General features: G+C 40.1%; 1 protein-coding gene across 1 annotated transcript in view; it reads left to right on the forward strand.

The window, feature by feature from the left end:
- CPE (carboxypeptidase E) overlaps positions 1-9765 on the forward strand; it is a 74801-nt gene extending 65036 nt beyond the window's left edge. Inside the window, exons 7-9 of the mRNA XM_054562204.1 lie at positions 4659-4758; positions 7249-7367; positions 8952-9765. Of these exons, the coding sequence (XP_054418179.1) occupies positions 4659-4758; positions 7249-7367; positions 8952-9050 (318 nt within the window). The 3' untranslated portion in view covers positions 9051-9765. The remainder of the gene's footprint in view (positions 1-4658; positions 4759-7248; positions 7368-8951) is intronic.
- The last annotated feature ends 436 nt before the right edge of the window (positions 9766-10201 follow it).

Below are 10201 nucleotides of genomic sequence, written 5' to 3' on the forward strand. Positions count from 1 at the left end.
GCCTCGCTTGTCTCCCACCAAACTCAGCTCATTGTGAGGTAATAATAATAATGATAGCTTACATTCATCGGGCATTTACTCTTTCCCAGGCATCCTTCTAAATGTCCTACATGTAGTGATTAATATATTTGATCCTCACAGCTCTATGAGGGAAGTTATATCATCATCTTCTTTTTCTTCTTCATCATCAAAATCTTTGAATTAAAAACGAGGAATCAGAGAAATCAAACAGCCTGCCTGAAGGCACTCAGTCAGAATCTAGGCTGTCTAGTTCCAGCGTCGCTATGCCGTATCGCCTCTCATGACATAAGCCTAGATCTTCACCAGAGAGCCACCTTCGTAGCCATTCCAATGGGATCTGTGCAGAATTTGGGGGCATCGCACCATCTAGCAGAATAAAATACCTTTTAACCCTGGCAACCCCACCTCTCCGTGTGTGTAGACATCGGCACCAGGGCGGTGATGGCGAAAAGGCCTAGAGACTGTTCCTTATATGCAGTGCCTCGACAGTTTTCAGACTCCATCCTGTATGTGGCCGCTTATACCCGGAGTGAAGTAGAATGATGTTAGTTCCACATGCCAGATAGTCCAGACTAGTTTTAAAGTAATTTGACATAAACAACTTCTATTTAAATAAGCACATAGCTATTTGCACATGTGTATACACACACATACACACACACATACATAAAACACCCATATAAACCCAATGCATTAACGAAATGTAAAGTCAGCTTAAAATTTCTTTTACGTATGTCAGCTATCCATATGCGGGGCATGACTAAAAGGGGCTGTCATGGAATAATAGCACCAACTCATGACAGTTTCATGTTCAGAAACACCCATTAAAGAGGATTTTGTCACTCAATGGACTCTTGCTGGAGGTTAACATAAAAAGGTATTTTCAACAACAAAACAGGACAATTAGCCACAGTGACCCTGGAACAACTTTAGTGGGGACCCCTGTAGAATGTCTCCTTTGAGGAGAGTTGTATTGGAATGGATCTAAGAGCAGAGTTAACTGAAAAATGTATTTGGGAGGTATAGGAAATGAGACGAGGTTATTTGGTGTGCTTTCCACTGAGATGTCAAAGAATGCCCCCTTAATACGATGCCTTTCATTTTATATACATTTTTTTCAAGAAAAATTTATTGAGCTACTTTCTTGTGCTTGGTATCGTGTGAGGCCCTGGGGATAGTGGACCCTTAAGAAGGCTTCATATTCATGGGGTTCAGAAACATGAATACCTAATTACAAGAGAGGATGATAAATGCAAAAATAAAGGTTAACTACAAAAAACAATGGCAGTACATGGAAGGGTCCCTAACCCAGTCGTGGGACTCAGAAAAGGTTGGAACTAGACTAAAAGATTTATTATAGATGATTCCAATAAAATTATTATTGTTCTCAGTTCTTGATAAAAAATTCAATACAAAACAGAGTAAAACACAAATGTGTGCCATTAGGAAAGAGAATATTTGTCCTATTTATTGTTGCAGGTGGGTATGTATCAATTGATCTAAAAGCTCTATCAATTTACATAGAAATAATCTGGGAAGAAGAGGAACCAGGTCATGCAGGCCTGTTTTATGATACTTGGAATGAGAATGTGACCTGTGCTCACATCTGTGTGGTCTGCCCTGATAAGGCATCAGTGTGAAGGTGCAAGCTGGTAGAAGCAGAAAGAGTGGTATTTACAATGAGCTCCTCATGGAACAGTCCAGTTAGGGACCCAGAGTCTGGGGAAAGATCAGTGAAGACTGCCAGAAGTTCTGTGTTGAAATTGTTTTCTTGACAATAAACAGAGCATGGTAGTGATTGGTAATTGAACACCTGGGCCTGAAATATAAGCGTGGACTGGTTTACAACTCCTGGAAAATAGGTGATTAGGAGATCTGATTCTGTAATTGGTTGACAGGAAATTTCTTGCAGAGTTCTAAAAGAATGTTTACAGGAACTGGAACTCTAAAGTTAATTAGGGTAGATAGTTTGCAAAGGAGAGGCCCCCACCCAATAGCTTTGGAACAGTTGAGTTCTCAAAATTCCCAGAGAATTTCTCATGGGCACCTGCTTCAGAATCATGTAGGTTCTTATTAAAAATGAGTTTCCTGTCCTTCCTGAGGAGCAGGTCCCCAGTTCTTCATCTCAGCAAGCTCTCAGGGTGACATTTAAGTACCCGAGGGTTTAAAGATGACTGATGTCAACAGTCCTAGCAACAATGGAGAATCTTCTGGATCTTTTTTTTTAGCATTACAGAAGGAACAAGTGTACTGAATAGCTTCTCCAGTCAAGAGTGAAGTTTTCACTTCTGTGATTTCTTTTGCAAAAGCTGGGAAGGGACAGAGTTTTCCAATTTGCATTCATCTGGAGTTGTCACAGCCTGTCACACTTCGACTGAGATTTATTACAACAGTGGAATTTTTTAAACAGAAACGTTGTGCTCCACACTTGGCATATCAGAGATACACATTTACATATTTATTTGTTAAACTACGTACTGTAATGTCTTGGGTTGCAGAAGTTTAAAAAAGTAAAGTCATGATTATTAACTGGGTATATGTGGGCCTAATGCAGGTGAATTACATGTATGTTTCAGAAGTGATTGTTTGACTTATTTTCCAATGATGAGGAAATTTCAACCTTTCATTTCTCTAAGGTTTATAATATTGATAATACCAGGATTACAGTGGCTCTAGATGAATAAATTCATCTCCACAGTTTTCCTCATCTCCAGTGACTCTTTTACCATGTGGCTTTCACTCAGAAAACTAACATTTTATGTTTCCAATGACTAAATTTTAATCCATTAATTTTGTTTGGTTAATTCATAACTCAGTTTTGGGGAATAATCAGAGATTCACTAGGTCCTAAAAAATTTTTTTTAATGTATTAACTCTCTTCTCAGCATACTGGTTGCCAATAAAATGATCATTTATTATTACTACGGCATGTGTAATTTTTTTCATTTCTAAGTTGCTTTTGAGAAGGGAATTATGTGTTACTTCTATGGAGTTTCAGAATTTTATTTTTAGATTTTATTTATGTATTTTTAGAGAGAGGGGAAGAAAGGGAGAGAAACATCGATGTGTGAGAGATTGCTTGCCTCTCGCACGCTCCCAACTGGGGACAAGGCCTGCAATCCAGGCATGTGCCCTGCCTGGGAATTGAACTGGCAACCCTTTGGTTCACAAGCTGGCACTCAATCCACTGAGCCACACCAGGCAGGGCTTCTTTTATTTTTATTTTTAGATCATAGGAAGAATATTTCTATTTGGGAAACCAAATATACCAAAATATAAACTTAACAATCTCAACACCTTTTCAATTATTACCTATTATAATTGTATAGATTTCATTTTTAACCAAATGCACTTACCTTCAATAGAAAGGGTGGTCCAATTACCTTTCGTTACATAACAAATCGCCCCCAGAGGTTGTGGTTTAAAACATTAACAGTTAATTGTGTTACTGCTCGGAGTTCTTGAGGAGTCAGTAGCTGGGGAATTGCTTGGCCGGGCAGTTTTGACTCAGGTCTCTCCTGTGGTTGAAAGTCGATGGTGCCTGGCGCTGGAGCAGTGCGGCTGCTGAAGCGGCGGGGGCTTCCGGGGCACCGCTGCGTCTTCCCGCGGGCTGGGGCCGCTCCCCGTGTCGCCCTTCTGGTGGTTTACTTTGGGCTTTCTCACACCATGGTGACGCCAGAGGTTGGTTGGTTGGTTGGTTGGTTTCTTAAAATAGAGCACGCAAAACATTTGGTGAACACGTCAGGTCATCTCTTCCATAAAACACTGTACCACTGACAAATTTGTTCTCCAATGACAAAGGGATACATGAAACTTACCCTGTCTCCTGTAGGAAATACTCAAATGTCATCAGCAGCAAAAGAAAAACCATTTTCTGGGATCAGATTGAGAAGTAACCTGAGCATTTGGAAGGTTGGGACATATTTTGTTAAGTAATTAAACTTAATAACTTACCATTTAATATTCCAGAGGCAGTACTTTCTCAAAGACCTGAAGTGACTCTGTCACTTCAAACACATACTGACTTAGTTGAATTATTGTTTAAAAATTAAGAAAAAAGCTGTTTTTGTAGTTTGCATTGCAGTAATTAGTTGATGGCTGCAATTTAATTCAAGGGCATTATTCTCAATGATGCTCTTCCATTTTATTTCTGACTACAATTTTCAGTTATGAAGTTCCCTGATCTTTCATGCCACGTACACTTTCAACCAAAATAATATTGTTAATGGGTTTAATGCCAAAGCAGTCTCAGTATGTCTCTTTTTTATCTTACAAGTGACCATGTAAGATAATCACAATAGAGAGAAAGTAATGAAATGTGCTAAGATCAGAACTATTTTACAGATATGACAAACTTCCTTTTTTTTTGTGGTTTAGAAGGTAATTCAAAGGTTTTCTTTGACTCAGAACAAGATAACAGTTTTGGGGGGAATTACTTCTCATTGCCCACTTGAGAAAAAGCAGAGTAAAGAGTGCAAAAACAAACAAACAAACAAACAAAAAACCAGTGACCTTTTGTGCATGTTTGGGGATCTGCAGTATTTTTCTAGAAAATAAGGAGAATCTTGCTTGCTATGAGATGGGTTTTTAGGTCATTTTAAATATGAATTTTTTTTTATTATTCTTGACCTTCACAGGTACACCGAGGAGTTAAAGGATTTGTCCGAGACCTTCAAGGCCACCCAATTGCCAATGCAACCATCTCTGTGGAAGGAATAGACCACGATGTTACATCCGGTGGGTGTTTTTGGCTGTGGTCTGAGGCTCTAGCACTATACTCAGGAGCACCATCCCTTATTGTCATAGTTATTCTTATGATTGTTAAGCTGTTCTTATGCTGTTCTAAGCAAAACACATCTCATTACCTCCTCCTTCCCAGCTTAGATCTTGGTTACATTTCCTTAGTGGGAGCATTCAGGCAGTGACTCGGGATGGGTGGCTGCTGTGTGTAGAAATCAGGGTACAGCAGATGGCGCCCTTTGCTCAGGCATCTCATTGCAGAGCTGCGAGGTAGTGCCATCCACTGGGGATTCTTGGTCGTGCTGAGGCGCAGGAAAATGCCCTCGCTGGCGTTAGATACCAGCGTCTTTTTGATCTCTCTGAAGAAGAGGGACCAACGAGCCGTGCATTGGTGGACCTCAGAGGGAACAAAAAGAGTAGGAAAAATATAACTGCCAGCATCTTGTATGTCTAGAATTTCTCATACGTTTCTTCATTTACTTGTATAGTAAATCCAGGCTCGTTCAAGGTTAAACAGGATGTTACAGGACTGAGATTGATGTTAGCTGTTTTGAAGCTTAGACCACATTTTAATTTCCCCAAGCCACTTTGTACCATTACCTCTTTCTTAATCTCCACATTTATAAATTGTATTTTTTTAATTTTTATCATTTATCCTCTAAAACTTCATTTATTTATTTATTTAACTAACAAGTACCTACCAACAACCCACTAGGTATCAGCTCACCTTTCCAAACATATACCAGAATCTGTACTGAGATCCTGTCCCCTTAGCCTTTCAGGAGTTGGCTTTTGAAGATGGCACCCAGGCGTTGAGCCCCTCTGACCACAAGCAGCCTCTCCTACCTGTTAACCCTAGTGTGCCTGCCATACAGATATTATTTTCTCTGCAGTCTATGATGTGAAAATGTTAGTAAAATCTCGCCTAGGAAATAAGTACAGGTAGAAAGGCATAAAAATGGAGGATGGGTTTTGGGACACACCCGCCTTTTGGGGGCAGGGCAATGAGGAGGAACTAGCAATGGAGTCCCAGGCAGAGAGAACTCAGTGCATTTCCCTGGAATCCTAGAACTGTTTCAAGAAAGCAGTGATAAAAACTGTCAAGTCAGAGGAGCCTTGCGAATGAACCAGGGTGCAGAACGTTGACAAAATGGGCTTCAGTGGGTGGTGGGAACCCGATCGGGAAGGTCCAAGGAAGGGGAAGAGGAGAGACTGAGAAACGGAATATGGCCAGGTCCTCTCTGGAATTTTTTTTTTTTTTTTGCTTCACCAGCCATTTTACTCTTCTTTAATGGTACTGTCTTTGGGCACTTGTTGAATTTGCCATTGAAGAAATCCTGAAGGAATTTTTTCTATAAAGCAAAGAAGATAAAATGAGGCGCGAGCTGGAAGGAGATGTGGAGTCTAGAAGTAGACTGGAAGAGATGTGATGGGGATGTGTTTCTTTTGGATTGTTTCAGTTTTCATGGTGAAATAAGATGTAAAGCGTGGACTGAGGGTGAGGATGAGCGCAGCCTTAGGGGTGTTAGGAAACAAGGGAGACTGTGAATTGCCCCATGGGACCTTGCTGCTCGAGTTACAGACCCCCACCAGCAGCTGAATTCAGCGTTACCCTGGAGCTGGTTAGAAATGCAGGACCTCAGGCCTCACCCCAGGGCTAGTGAGTTAGAATTTGCATCTCTACAAGTTTCCCAGTGACCTGCACTGATCTAGGAAAATAGGGAGAGGGAAAGACTAGCAGGAGTCAGGACAGCCCCGTGACCTGTGTAAGGTGGGTGTTTATGAATCAGACAGACCGGCATGGGTGTGCCTTCTCCAGCTCTTCGCAGCCACAGGGGGCAGGCAGAGCGCGGACAGCGGGGAGTTACCCAGAGCTGGTGGCTTGCCAGGCATGTATCACCAAGCGGGAAAAGCAAATGAGTGGAAGGCATATGCGTGACAGTGTTTGTCGTGGGGAGCTCGGAACCTCAGCTAGGCGAGGAGGGAACTGCGGATACTTGGAGAGTGACAGAGTGAGAAATGTAACTTTGCTTAAGAATTTTCTGGAGAACTTGCTGAAAATAGAGTTCCTGGGAGGCAATCCAGACCAGCATGGCCTGAATATTTAGAAATTTCTAACAAGCGCCCCAGGGATTCTGGTGAGATTGTCTTTGGGCCACACTATGTGAAACGCCGATCTAGACTCTCAGACCATTAGGTCTTCACCTGGTAAGGTACGTGGCAAGGATTAGAAAGATGCTGTGACCCCACTGCTGGGGACTGTACGTATCTTTTTATTCCTGATGTGGTTATGAAGAGTCACTACCTGAGGAGATTTATTAGAGAGTTTCACACTTTCTTCAGTTAAATGGCATCAAATTCCATTGACATCTACTTAAAAATTGGGAATAAAAGGAGTTGAACTGAGGTCTAGTGGGTATTCCTTGGCTGGAAGAACTGTGCACTTCACATACGTGCCTTGTGGTTTGATGTTTTGTTTCCTTACAGCAAAGGATGGCGATTACTGGAGACTGCTTGTACCTGGGAACTATAAACTTACAGTCTCAGCTCCAGGCTACCTGGCTATCACCAAGAAAGTGGCGGTTCCTTACAGCCCTGCTGTTCGAGTAAGTCATTGTATTCAGATAGGATTTATTAAGCACTTCTGTGTGTCAGGCATAGTTAAGGGACTTTTATTCAATCTTTGTAATAACGTCATAAAGTAGATACTATTATTATCCCCATTTAACAGATAAGACAACTGAGTCCCAGCAAAGTTAACTTGACCAAGGGCTCATTGGTTGATTTAATACCACTCAATGTGAAGCTCTGTTCCTGTTTCTCAGTTTTTGATGGGATCCATAAGAAAATCAAATAAACAACAAAATGAGACTTTTTTTTCCCCCCATTGATTTCAATATAAATGAGATTGTGTTCCATTTATCTTTTTATCTCTAGCGCCTAGTATAATACTTTACTCAATGAGTATTTGGAAAAATAAGTTATGTCTGCAAGATAATTTTAGCCATTGACTTAACATTTATTAAGCACATACTAAGAGCAAGACCCTCAGTATCAAAAACTATATTCAATTTAAGTAGATACCGTTTATTTTGCTAGGAAGGGGATAGCGATGAGACCAAAACTTCCCTTTGAGCAGGATTTTGCCACTACCTTTGTATCACATTACCAGTACCTTGGAATGGCTTACAGGATTTCCAATCAAAAGGCTTACTTGAAAAGAATTTATTTTACTTCTGTTTACATGCCCACAGTTTAGAGTATCAGTGCTGGATTTTGCAAACAAAAATATCTTGAGTTTTTAACTGGTGCTTTCGTTTTGATCATGTGTATATATACTCTTGGCTGTATGTGTATTAAAATCAGGAGGGAGATTTAGGCAAATGAAATCTGGAAAAAAGTAGCCCCAGACACAGGTCGTGAAAGTTTCAACTGTTTCAATCCTTAGCCATTATAGTATGTGTTCCTTCAAAGAGTCAGTGAGTGTCCTCAGATCCCTAAATAGCCAGGGGCTTAAGTGGCCAAATCAAGGAACTCCTAGTTGCGTCTGCAGGGGGCGCAGCCATCCAGAGGGCCTGAGGGGGACCGGGGTCAGGGGCTGCATGTGTTGAATATCCTTTATGCGAACGTGTTTGGATTCTCCACGGACCTGATGAGGACACCTAGTTTCCAAGAAGGGCTGAGTTTCGGGGCACTGGCCTCTGTGGCGGTTTGGTTGTGTATGTGCTTCTGTCAGTTTCTTTAGCGTGTTCAGGATTCTGGGAAGCAGAACATTTTGTGGTTTGGGATGTCAAGACACAGAGCTGCTTGTCCCTCTAGCTCTTCGGAGAAAATTCAAGGTCGAAAGGAGAAGGTCCCTGAATATTCAAAGGCAGAACAGTAATTATAAATTACACCTTTTTACTGGGGGCCGAGGGAAGGCTGCCTTTAAATAATCTGCTTTTAAATAGTCCTACAAAGCTATTATATCAAAGCACATTTCAAACATAATGGCGTTTGATTGGTTTTCTTCCTCCCTGAAAGTATCTTTTATCATGAGAGATTCTTTTAAAGGATATACTTTAATTCAAGTGGCTAGATTGAGTTTATTCTAAAAGCTCTGAAATTACTCTTTTTTTAAAAAAAAATTTCAGCTCTTAAAGGACATATATGCACTTTGATAATGATATATGCCTGATTTTCTTTTCTAGGTTGATTTTGAACTGGAGTCATTTTCTGAAAGGAAAGAAGAGGAAAAGGAAGAATTGATGGAATGGTGGAAAATGATGTCAGAAACTTTAAATTTTTAAAAAGGCTCTAATTAGCTGCTTTTGTTCTGTCTGTATAATGTAGTCTGATGTAACGTGGCCATTTTCTTTTAGATTTTGTGCAGTTAATATTTAACATTGACTTATTTTTAATCATTTAAATATTAGTAGACATTACTTAAATAATTAGACTCTTAGGTAAAAATACAATAATGTGGTCTATTTCTTCTTATATAACATCCATTTTCCTACATATAGCACACAAAGAGCGGGGGAGGAGATTTAAGTGATCTGGCCATGTTAGACTTAAATGCAATATTCCGTGGTTATTTACAAGGCAGGACTTTTTGAGTCATATGGCTTTTAAAAATTAATAAAGTCCATTTAATGTAATTGGTGACAATGTCACATAATGAATGCCATAGGAAAGGTCAACAATTATAGCTTGGAGTTGTGAGCACTACACTGAAAGACCTAAATCGTTCAGTATAAATTGTCATTTGTCTTTTGTGCTGACCAGCTATATAAGCATCTTCTTAGTAATGCATTTTTTGATGGGAAGAAAATGTAAGTGTTTTTAGCAAGAGGTTTTATGAAGGGAATGGAAGTTGGCTTCTTGACTTGTACATGTAGGGTTTATACTCCTGTATTATTCAGCCTGTTAACACTATTTCAAAGTTTAGGGTTTTCTCTGGTTGTAGATTGGCCCAGAATTGCATTCTAAATTAATAAAGGTTAAAAAATATCCCCATCGTCTGTATTTTAATTCTCTTATGATTTTGGTCTAGAGTGGTGGTCTCGTGATAAAAAAAAAATGTATTGCCTTGATGGTAGCCTTTCATTTGTTCATCCTCTCCATTTTTAAATTTATTAACTGACTGTTATATGATAAGCGTAGTGTAAGCTCTGTGTATATTATTGTGGTGGACAAAAGGTTCTGATTCCTTAGACCTTATGGGTCAGCGGTAGACACAGACTTTAAATATATATACAAATGACTATGTAATTATGAACTGTGAGGGGTAAAATGACAGGAAAGAATAGTGTGTGGAGAAAGAGAACGTCAGAGCAACTTCAATTAGACTGGATGATGGCCTCTCAATGCATGTAAGCCCAGACCTAAAATATGAGTAGGTGTGAGTCGTGCAGAGTGACTGAGTGTAGGGGTGCTGGGTGCTTGTGTGTGTTTCTGT

Source organism: Pteronotus mesoamericanus, unplaced genomic scaffold, assembly GCF_021234165.1.
Source record: "Pteronotus mesoamericanus isolate MK-2021 breed Mesoamerican mustached bat unplaced genomic scaffold, CSHL_Meso_final contig_163, whole genome shotgun sequence".
In the NCBI taxonomy this organism is placed as follows: domain Eukaryota; kingdom Metazoa; phylum Chordata; class Mammalia; order Chiroptera; family Mormoopidae; genus Pteronotus; species Pteronotus mesoamericanus.